This window comes from Streptopelia decaocto (genome assembly GCF_964273445.1).
Source record: "Streptopelia decaocto genome assembly, chromosome: 5".
Lineage (NCBI taxonomy): Eukaryota > Metazoa > Chordata > Aves > Columbiformes > Columbidae > Streptopelia > Streptopelia decaocto.
This window is the reverse complement of record NC_138659.1, coordinates 49585607-49597774: the sequence shown is the minus strand read 5'-3', so window position 1 is coordinate 49597774 and position 12168 is coordinate 49585607. Positions and strand designations below refer to the sequence as shown.

At 39.4% G+C, this 12168-nt stretch overlaps 1 protein-coding gene across 5 annotated transcripts in view; it reads left to right on the top strand.

Moving 5' to 3' along the window:
- Positions 1–12168, top strand: part of ADK (adenosine kinase) — a 292950-nt gene that overhangs the window by 132909 nt on the left and 147873 nt on the right. For all 5 annotated transcript variants that reach the window (XM_082053036.1, XM_082053033.1, XM_082053035.1 and 2 more), the window contains 2 exons: positions 3716–3888; positions 9681–9789. In XM_082053036.1, coding sequence (XP_081909162.1) covers positions 3716–3888; positions 9681–9789 — 282 coding nt within the window. The remainder of the gene's footprint in view (positions 1–3715; positions 3889–9680; positions 9790–12168) is intronic.

Below are 12168 nucleotides of genomic sequence, written 5' to 3'. Positions count from 1 at the left end.
TGGCACTCACCCTTTATATATTTATAAACATGAATAAGGTCACCCCTTAGTCTCCTCTTCTCCAAACTAAAGAGACCCAGCTCCCTCAGCCTTTCTTCATAAGGGAGGTGCTCCACTCCCTTAATCATCTTCGTTACCCTACGCTGGACCCTCTCCAGCAGTTCCCTGTCCTTCTTGAACTGAGGGGCCCAGAACTGGACACAATATTCCAGATGTGGCCTCACCAGGGCAGAATAGAGGGGAAGGAGGACCTCTCTCGATCTACTAACCACCCCCCTTCTAATACACCCCAGGATGCCATTGGCCTTCCTGGCCACAAGGGCACAGTGCTGGCTCATGGTCATCCTGTTGTCCACCAGGACCCCCAGGTCCCTTTCCCCTACACTGCTCTCTAATATGTAATCTCCCAACCTATACTGGAACCTGGGGTTGTTCCTGCCCAGATGCAGGACTCTACACTTGCCCTTGTTAAATTTCATTAGGTTATTCCCCGCCCAACTCTCCAGCCTGTCCAGGTCCCGCTGGATGGCAGCACAGCCCTCCGGCGTGTCAGCCACTCCTCCCAGCTTAGTGTCATCAGCAAACTTGCTGATAGTACACTCTATTCCCTCGTCCAAATTGTTAATGAATATATTGAATAATATTGGCGCCAGCACTGACCCCTGAGGCACTCCACTAGATACTGGCCTCCAACTAGACTCCGCACCATTGACTACCACTCTCTGGCTTCTCTCCCTAAGCCAGTTTGCAACCCACCTCACTACTCTATTGTCTAGACCACACCTCCTCAACTTAGCTGTGAGGATGCTGTGGGAGACTGTGTCAAAGGCTTTACTGAAGTCAAGGTAGACCACATCCACCGCTCTGCCATCATCCATCCACCTTGTTACATTCTCATAAAAGGCTATGAGGTTGGTCAAGCATGACCTACCCTTGGTAAAGCCATGCTGACTGCCCCTAATGACCCTCTTATCCTTGATATGCCTTGAGATGGCACCAAGGACAAGCCGTTGCATTACTTTCCCAGGGACAGAGGTGAGGCTGACCGGTCTATAATTACCCGGGTCCTCCTTCTTGCCCTTTTTGAAGACTGGAGTGACATTTGCTTTCCTCCAATCCTCGGGCACCTCTCCCGTTTCCCAAGACTTGGCAAAGATGATGGAGAGCGGTCCAGCAATGACTTCAGCCAGCTCCCTCAGCACCCGCGGATGCATCTCATCTGGACCCATGGATTTATGGATGTCCAGACTATTTAATTGCTCCCTAACCCAGTCCTCATCGACTAAAGCAAACTCCTCCATTGACCTGGCTTCATCCGGGGTCTCAGGGGTACGGGGCTCCCCAGGACAGCCTCCGGCAGAGTAGACAGAGACAAAGAAGGCATTCAGTAATTCTGCCTTCTCTGTATCTTCTGCCACCAGGGCACCCACCCCATTCATCAGTGGGCCTACATTGCCTCTGGTATTAGTTTTATCTGCTATGTATTTGAAAAAGTTCTTTTTGCTGTCCTTGACCCCTCTCGCCAGCTGTAATTCTAAGGAGGCCTTGGCTATCCTAGCTGCCTTCCTACATCCTCTAACAGCAGCCTTATATTCCTCCCAAGTGGCCAGCCCCTGCTTCTATGACCTGTAAACTCTCCTCTTCTGCTTGAGCATACCCAACAGATCCCTATTCAACCACGCAGGCCTCCTGGCTCCCTTCCTTGACTTCCTACGTGTGGGGATGCTCTGATCCTGAGCATGGAAGAAGCAATCTCTGAATGCCACCCAGCTATCTTGGGCCCCTTTTCCTTCAAGCAGTCTTGCCCATGGGATTTCCCCAGCAATTGCTTGAAAAGGCCAAAGTTAGCCCTGCTAAAGTCCAGGGTTGCAATTCTACTTGCTATTCTGTTCCTGCCACACAAGATGCTGAACTCCACCATCTCGTGGTCACTGCAACCCAGGCAGCCTTCAACCTCTACTGCTTCGACCAGACCCTCCTTGTTAGTGAGGATGAGATCCAGCAGTGCACCTCTCCCAGTCGGCTCCTCCACCATCTGCATGAGGAAGTTATCATCAGTGCACTGGAGGAACCTCCTGGACTGTGGCTGGCTGGCTGAATGGTCCTTCCAGCAAACATCAGGGAAGTTAAAATCACCCACAACAACCATGGCCTGTGACTGTGAGGCCACTCTCAACTGCCCATAGAAGGCCTCGTCAACTTCCTCAGCCTGATCTGGTGGCCTGTAACAGATGCCCACAACAGTGTCAGCCCTGCCAGCCCAAGTGTATTGGATATGTGTGAATGTATGTAAAATACAAGGACATTGTAGATAATTCCCGTGTTAGGTGTTAATTTATAATAGAGATATGGATGAGATTAGCAGAGTAGTGTGCATTTCATGAATGAGAGATCAAATGCTGCCACCATCTGATGACACGATCTTTTTTGTCCTTAAACTTTAGATATATATTAAGTTGCTGCAGGAAAGAGGCCTTGGAACTTTTGTCTACCTTTGCCTCTTTAATGAAGACTTTTACATGACTGAAGACTTCTGGTTTTGTTTTGTTTTGTTTTCCCCTACCCTGGAGCTGGAAGTAATAAAGATGTGACTAAGCATGTATTTGCAACTCAGTTACTTGACCTTTCTACAACCTGCAGCTACCACTAATGCTGCCTTGTAATGGAGACATTATCATTTATTTAAATCTTGATTAGGAAACAATTATAAGTAGGGATTTAGTATAGCAGTAAATTGACGTAGCCTTTTAATTCATACTATAGATTGAGTGGATAAGCTTTCTGGCTGTAATTAGAGTGAATTATAATGACTTCAGTTGGTTGACTCACCACCAGCAGAGTGGGGCCTGTGATTGTTTCTTTGCATTTATATTTTTAGTTCACTCTTGATTTTACTTTGCTGCGAAATGCTATTTTTTAACTTAGTACAAAATGGAGTTACATTTACAGATGAATGATACATATTGTGGTTTAATGAGAGAAGAGCTTTATGAAATAACCTGGCACCTTAGCAACACTGTGCAGCTACACTCTTTCTTTACAATTCAAGTGACAGAACTGTTCTTAATAAAGCTGGAGATAGATATTTTCATGCATGGTTTAACAATGTAAAAGGGGAGCATTTCCTTTTTTGCGTATAATTGAATGGTAGACATAAATGCTTATTTTCAGTACCATTTAGTTTTTGTATATATTGTGAATGTTGCACAATGTTTCTTCTTAGGTTTCTCAAATGCATTGTTTTCCTTATGTGCTGTCTCACTGGTTTTTGTGGGCGTTTGGGGTTTTTTTTGTTTCTTTTGCCTTTTCTATGAATTTTCTTTGAAGATATCATACGCTGCTTGATTAAATATAAGTGTAGGGACACCTCCCTTGGGCAAGGGAACTTCTTTTGAAATACCTTGTAAAAACATACTAATCTGCTTTATTTGATAGTGAGCTATGTGTATTTAAGTTTTACTTTTGGTATTAAACACTCAGTGGGATCATTAAGTGTAAATTTTTTATTCTTTGCTGACCTTCCCTCCCTTGATGTACCAGATGTTTTTACTTCAGGAGTAGAAGTGCTCTGTATATTGCAGTGCTCTGTAGGCACAGAATTAATTATGTCAAGTGGAGAGAAAAATGACCAAAAAAAAAATATCTGGCATGCTAACTTTGTGTGTTTTGTTGTTGTTTGTGGTTTTTGTTGGTTTGTTTTCCTGTCAATCTGCAGTGGATGATTCAGAGCCCTTACAAAGCTGCAACTTTCTTCGGGTGCATTGGCAAAGATAAATTTGGAGAGATCTTGAAGAAGAAGGCTGAGGAAGCTCATGTGGATGCCCATTATTATGAGCAGAGTGAAGAACCAACGGGAACTTGTGCTGCCTGCATCACTAGTGATAACAGGTCAGGGGCCTTTGATATGTTCCTAAGATGTAAATGTAGTCTGCATAGCATGTGGAGCCTAATTTGTTTGGAAATTTGGCCTTAAAAATTGTGATTTGAATGAAAAATAAAGTTTTTCCACCAGTTTGACCCAGGCAGTCCCATGTTGTCTCATAGTTTGGGTCTGTGCAGTATCAGTATGCTTTAGAGAACAGCAGTTCTATTATGGCAGAAAAATCTGAGATAATAAACTACTACTTAATTCTGAACTCATAGCTCCCAGTCGCTCTGGAAAGGGAAAATATGTGGGACATAAAAGTTGGTTAACAAGTGTATTTATGCAGCCTATGTGGAACCTAATTGGCATGTAAGGCATGTATTATACTTGATTGGCAAGTGAGGAATATACTTCAGGTGATCATATCTTTAAAGAGAATGGGTGTCAACATATATCCTGATTGAATGGGTTAATTTGATTTTATAAGAGAGGAAGAAAAAACCAATTTTTTTCTTACAGTTATTAACTTAATCTAATAACTGTAATTTTGTATGTCCACATCTCAACAATTTCTTCTTAATTTTGTCTTTCATTTTTTCATTTGCTGCACTTTTAGATGGTCTTTGCTTTATAAAAAAATCACTTGTCCAGAAATCTATGACGTATTCAACCTTTCTTATATTTGTAAAGTATGAACAATGGTCTTGTACTATTTTACATGGTTTCAGAGCATTCCATAAGTAAGAACCTGTTTATAGAGCAATTTATTTTGTGCAGTGTAATAAAACTAATAAAACCAAGAATTTTAGAAAGAGATAATGAAGGCAATAGGTATTTATCTTGAGCATGTCCCTTTGCTTTCTTCTTTCTCCCTCCACTCACAACACCTGAACTTATGTGCTACTTCTTAGCTGGTTACCTCCTGACCATTATTTGAAGGTTTCAAAACCAGCCAGTCAGGTTTGCCTTTATCTTGAGATGCTACAAGCACACACCAACTCTCCTGGATTTCTGCCAATATCTAAATTTTCCGATACTAGATATTGAAAAAATAATGGAAATGGTATTGGTTACCCTGAAGAATATTTTCTTTTTGGCTCTGAATAAGACCAAAACATCTGTAATTATCCTTTTTGGTTTCCCTCTCTGGCTTTTGGTGCCATTGATCCAGAGGAATGGCTCTTTCCCTTTCAAAGCAGTAGACTTTATTAAGGTAAGGTAGCAATCCAGTAATAAAATCCACACCAAACTTCTTGAAGTTGGTGAATGTTTTTAATTATGTTGGTGAATGTTTTAATTATAAAAGGCAGCAACATGAACTGAACTGAGAGTCAGGAGAGGGAGAATTTTTCGTATAATATAGAATCATAGAATGTCCCAAGTTGGAAGGGACCCACAAGGATCATCAAGTCCAACTTCTGTGCCTGCATCTGACAACCCCCAAAACACCATGTGTCTGAGAGAATTTTCTTGTCTCTTCTTGAACACTGCCAGGCTTGGGGTTGTGACACCTCCCTGGGGAGCCTGTTCCAGTGTCCATCACCCTCTGGGTGAAGAACCTTTTCCTCACGTCCAACCTAAACCTCCCCTGGCACATCTTCCTGCCATTCCCTCGGGTTCTGTCATTGGTCACCAGAGAGAAGAGCTCAGCGCCTGCTTCTCCTTCTCCCCTTGTGAGGAAGCTGTAGAGCAAGATGTGGTCTCCCCTTAGTCTCCTTCAGGCTAAAAAAACAAGTGACTTTAGCTGCTCCTCGTACAGCTTTGCCTCTAAACCCTGGAAAAATTTTAGTTAGAGTGGACATCTTGTTCCAAACCCCTGCAGAACGCAGGACCAACTTCAAAGCTAGTTCAGGTTTTCAGGACCATGTAATATTTTCAGGGCTGGGTTTTCAGTATCTCCAAGGATGGACATGGCACAGCCTCTCTGGGCAACCTGTTCCAGTGTTGGATGACTCTTAATGGGAGAAATTCTTTTGATGATACCTCGTTGTAATTTTCCTTCTTCCAGCTTCTGTCTGTTCCTTCTTGTGTCCAAGAGTAGTCTGACTTCATCTTCTCTATAAACTTTCATTAGATGTTGAAGGTGGCAGCAAGGTCTCCCCTTATTTACCTCTTCTTAAAGCTCAGCCAAGCCTTTCTTGATTTGTTAAGTATTCCAGCCCCCTAATAATCTTGATGGCCCACTGCTGGATGCACTCCATTATGTCAGTGCTTTACGTGTAACATAAAGCTCAAAGCTGGACTTGGAACTCCAGATGAGGTGCAGCTGGTTGCACGCTTGCTTGTAGAGACCAGAATATCTCTGTGTGGGTGCAGTGTTGACTTGTGTTCCGAGCCTGGTCCTCTAGCACCTCCAGGTCCTTTTCTGCAAAGCTGTGTTGTATCCTGTCAACATCCAGCCTATATTGCTGCATGAGGGTTATTCCATCCTGGTTGCATGGCTTTGGATTTGGCTTCAAGTTTTCTCTCATTCCAATTCTCCAAGCTTTTGGAGATCCACTGAATGACAGACAGCCCTGTCCTCCAGCTTATCACCCTGTCCCTCCTAATTTAATATCATACATAATGTCTTACTCTCAAGATTAAATGTACATACTCAGTGGAGGAAAGAAGTTCATTAATCTTCATCTACAGTTTTGACATTAATTATGTCTACAGACTTCCCTCTTCATCTCCAGCATCCATATCCAGTTTTTCAAAGAGAAGACAAGCAATAAAGGTGTTTCTGCTGTATGATTACCTCTCTATTCAGTCACATAGTGTCTGTGTACTCATCCTGCAGCAATCACCACTTCCTAGATGACATGATGGGAAACTGAAGTCATGACTGTCAATAGACATACATCATGAATTCAGGAAAAATATATGCATCTTTTGTCATACATCTCAATGGAATTTAAAACTTTAGTTGAATATAGGCGTTAAAATGTCTGTAAGTACTACTTTAACTTACTAAGCAGTATTTTTGGTTTGCAAACATAAAATACTTTTCTTTCTCAATATCAAATGTTTGCTCAAAGACTAGAAACAGTAGGTTTGTTTCAATTGCTGTTTTAGAGCATGCTTGAGAATGTGGAGGGAGTACAGGAGACTTATTTCACTCCTCGAGAGACAGAAACCATGGCTGACCATTGCTGCTAAAGGCTTCATTGTGCAACCCCCTCCTCCTTCTTGTGAGAGCAAGTTTATTCTCAGTCTTTAACCTCTGATTGTTTTTTGGTTTTCAGTATTTTCTATACTTGTAAGAATCACTTCAGCCTGGCTTCAGTTGATAATTCTATTGATTAATCTCTTGTCCCAACTGAGCTAACTTGTCCCAATGTGCTAACTTGCTTCTTCGGGTAATTCGGCATTGTTTTGGAGGAGCTGCCTAATGGCACTCCTGGTTTTCCCATTAAGTGGCTGTGTATGTTTATGCTCCAGGTGCCCTGATGTGAATGTTTCTTGTTTCTGCTAAGATTATCTGGCTTTTTGCAGGAAAAGGTTCTGAGCTAATTCCTGATTACTGCTCTGAATTCTCTGGCTTAGCAATACTAATATGCTTTGTTTTCTCAGAGCTTTTCAAGAAAATCTAACACAGGATAAAAGTATAAAGTAGTACCTACACTGTGTCATGATCTTTTACTTTGATTTGTGCATTTTGCTCAGAAATATCCACATGCAGAGTGTCTTAGTTACACTGTTTGATTTGAAGTACTCTGGCGGTCTCCAATTACTGTATCTAAATGAAAAGAAATCCACCTTCTCTGTGTCCCACATGTTGAACTTAGTACCATAAAACTTGCAGTTTTAATTTGGAAAAGCTTGGTCCTTTGTCTTCAGTGTAACAATCTTTTTTTACATATCATGTGCAGAGCATCTCTACGGTTGGATGTAGCCACAGAGAGCTAGGTTTACAATTTCAGGGGCATGTGGTAAGTGAGAGGAAACAGAGAGAGTCTTTGCTTAGTTTTCTGGAACATAGTTGCTTTTCATTTAGGAACATATGTAGACATACAAGATTTTTCCAGCTAGGTCCTTGATGGATATTTAGTGTTTGCCAAAACTGAAACATTTAATTTGCTTTTTAAATTTGGTTTACAGAAATTTACCGCAGTTCTGCATATCTTTCTTGGATTTGTTTTGTTCTCCTGTGGATTTTTTTGTCACCGAAATAATAATGTTCACGGACAATGAAACTTCTTGTCATGTTACTTGTGCTGCTACTGAGACTTGGTCTATTTGTTCATAAAATATTATTTTTTAAATTTTCTGAATTCACATTAGTTCTCATTGTCTTTAGGCTTTAGAATTAAATTGATAAGCCCTGAGAATATTCCTGGGATGAAATGGCACAGAATTGTGCTCTAATTTCATATATTCAGAAAAAGTTAGACTAACCTTTTGCTTTATTTTTTTATATACTTGAGCTGTTTAACTTGCAGGGGTTGTCAGTGATGAGTGCTTCCAGCAGTCTACAGGGAGACTTAGTTGTCTTCATAAGAGATTCTTTTGGGCTTTTGTTTGGTTTTTATTGAATAGGACAAAGAGAAATGGTGATACTGGAAAGATTTTGGGGTGGACTAAATTTTCAAAAATTCCTAGTTTACTTACCTCCTAAAACATTTACGTGGTACTCAGTCTGGCGGCAGAAGCCTAACTCAATAGAAGCAGACTAGCAATTCACTCTGACCCATTGTTTCTGGATTCAAGTAGTATTTCTATGGAAAGGGATGACGCATACAACATCAATTATATGCATGTTGGAGAAGGTAAAAGTTTTCAATAGCCATATGTTGTATGTATTTATCTGGCTAATGTACTGAAATATCACAAAACAGTGATGTGTTGATGTTAACAGTGCATCCTATGACGATGGACTATGACTCTGGAAATGTCTGCTCCTCTTCCTCCCCTTCTCTAAATATTGGATGTTGTTAGACATTCTCACAATAAAATTGTACAGAAGGACTTGGTTATGGTAGCCAGAGTGGAGAATTAGTGTATAATCACAATTTATAACTCATTTGTAAGAGTACATCTGTAAGTTTTATCTGTTTCATAAGGCTGAATTGAATGGCCAAAGAGGGTGATTTAAAATAGAATGTATCTTACATGTAGCAAAGTAAATATGATACAAGTATTTTTATTCTTGCTAATGGAAGTTGTGTCCTGTGGCTTGTGTTATAGCTTGTTAGGAGAGAATGAACTACAAATGAGTTTTTGGTAATTTTCCAGTAATACACAGCTAAGCCAAAGTGTTTTTTTAACAGTTCATCATCTGAAAGTAGCAGCATGACCCTTTTTCATTTGCGAAAGGAAAATATGAACCTAATGAGGAAAAAAACCCAAGCAATTCCCCTTTTTAAATAACTATTTGTTGGAAAATTATAAAGGGAAGACTTTCATATCTATCAACTTTTTGGTTCTAGTGGGGGAAAATACTTTTCAGAAGTTAAACTGCAGCAGCTATTTTCCTTTAGGTGTTAGGTACTAGGAAAGTTTTAATGAAAATCTGCAGATACTATACTGTACAGAGGGAGTTGGTCACAAAATGCAGCAAAGGTTGATTCTAAGTGAATGAAGGCACTTGAACAGCATAGTAGTGATAGGTTACATAAACTATGTAATTAAATTGTATTTAATGTTTGTTTTACAATATATTATTTAAATATTATGATATGGTAAAAGTATATGTGTTTTGTCTTGCTCTTTGTTAATTGCTTTTATGTTTCTTATGATCTTTGATTATCTTTGAGAAATTTTGTTCTTTGTGACAAATTTGCAGTAGTGTTAGTTAAAGAGGGTCTAATGCCTGGTTTTTAATCACTTTCAGGTCTCTCGTAGCTAACCTTGCTGCTGCTAATTGCTATAAGAAAGAAAAGCATCTTGATTTGGAGAAGAACTGGAAGCTGGTGGAAAAGGCCAAAGTTTATTATATAGCAGTAAGTTCAGCTTCTTTCAAATTACTAAAATTTGCATTACAGCATTGTGAGGTTTAAGCAATGAGCACGTCTGTGTATGGTTTAGGATGATTTCATAGGAATACAATGAAAGAAAATGCTTCCATTTCAGCATAGTTTGGTTTCTTTGAATTTAAATGTACAAATGTAGAAGTATGTTTTAGTTATGTGCTTTCTTAAAACATATTTTCAGAGCTTTTGTAGTAGTGCATCAAATTTACATTTCACATTTTCTAGTAAATTGTTGTGAAGGATGCACAAATTATGTAGAAAAACACTATTAGCATAATTATTCACTGCAAACAGTTTGAGCTTATTTGTGTGAACAATCTTAATTGCTATTTATTCCATAGTAATTACTATGGCACCTTATAACTCAGTATTTCAGAAACAATGATTCTGACAGATCTCTTGAATGTGGGTGGTGGGGCAAACTAATTTTAATGATGAAATCTTACTTCTGGAATAAAGGGGTTTTCAGGATGGGGCATTAGTTGATTCACAATTAGTATTCTTCTTTTACCATCCAGAATGAATCAAGCCAGATTAGTGTATTTGTGTAGATTACATATTGCCTAAATAGAAGTGGTGAATTTGTTTTCATCTTGCTTTCAAATTGAACTGACTGATCAAAATTAGCAAACATAAAACAACTACGACAGATTAAAACCTCATAACATGCATGTAATATATGGATTCTGTATGACAGCTGCTTCCATTCCGCTACCTGAGCTATGTGGGAACAGCTGGTAAGAAGTGTAAAAAATTGATTATCCAGGAGGAACAAGTTCATTGAAAATACAGTTATTTCTTTTAGCTAGAGTTAATGTCTCCTACAGCCTGTTAGTGTGCACTGCTGTAGGCTTTACATGGTTGTTATTGATTCTTGTGTATGGCCAAGACTGCCCCTTTATAACTGTCAAAAAATACTTAGAACCTTCTCAGTATACAAAGGAAATACATCCCACTGCTATGACCATATGTTTGAGCTGCGGTTAAAAAAAATACATGGGTGTATTGTCTAATCATTTTTTGTTTCTGTTTTTCAAGTGTTCTGCATTTTTTATTTTCCCGTAATTATACCTCAGTCTGTTCCAAGTGCCACGCTTAGGAATTAACGCTATTGGCTAAAAAACTATTGAAAGGCTAAGAGTATCGTTTAAATAAAGAAGAAGAATGACAAATGTTACCAAAAGTTCTACTGCACTAAGCAGTTTTTTAAAAATTATTTTACCATGCTTAAACATACATACCAATGAAGCTTCCAATATACGATTTAGAAAAAATTAACCTAGTGGAAATGCCTCAGGAAAAGTGGGAAACATTATATGCGGTAAAAAGCAGGTTTGTTTTGGTTTGGTTTTTTTTAAGGTATAGTTCTCACCTTATTTTAGTTCCAAAGCTACTCTTCTGTGGTCAGTGAGACTGATCACGTAAATTTTGACTAGGTGATTGACTACACTGATTTTCATATATAATAAAAGCTGTTCTTCAGATACCAATTCTATGGCATCCAAGCTTTGACGAACAGACAGAATTATTGTACTGAACTGAAAATAAAACCCAAGGTGCGCATATGTTAATGGATAAATAAATGACACTGAAGTGCTAATAAATTATATTAGATATTTGCAAAATGAAATTCAGATTAGGTACACATCTGATTGCAGGAGGGGAGCCGTTGAGTAAAGAACCGGGTTCACACCTGTAGTAAAAGCACTCAAGGCTGGGTGCAGCTGAGAGATTTCTAGGACAGTGTTACTACTTCAGATTACAGATTGCATGTGTTAAGGAAAGGAGATAATGTGTAGAACTGTACACCTTCCCTCATGCCCTTTTCTTTCATTTAGCTTCTTTACTTGCAGGTTTGTAGCAGTTTACCAGACTAAACAAAACCATGTACTGAACAATTACCACTCCTGAGGTACAGGATAGCTCCCTGAGTCTTTAATTTGTCTACTGTTGTCTGTCTTCATTTTAACTCTTGTTACCTTCCTTGGCTTTGTACTGTGCATATGTTGCTTTTCATTTCCCTCTTTCTGTCCAACTGTCACCTATTTCTTGGATTGCATTAGAATGTATGTTAGTGACAGATACTTATTCTGGAAATCCATGTCCTGAGATTATCAAACTATCTATTTTCTTGGCAGAGTATGGCAGTTGTTGCTTTAGGACAGGTCTGTGATATCCTGTGGTCATCTGTATGTGCTTCCTAGAATAGATGATAGGCTTTTCAGTGCAGCATTCAGCAGAATGACTCTCAGATGAAACTTAGCTCTGAAATCTAATCAATTCACAGAGGGAGGAGTAGGTACAAAGGAAAAGATAGTGAAGCCGTGAAAGAACCCTTAAAGACAGCTT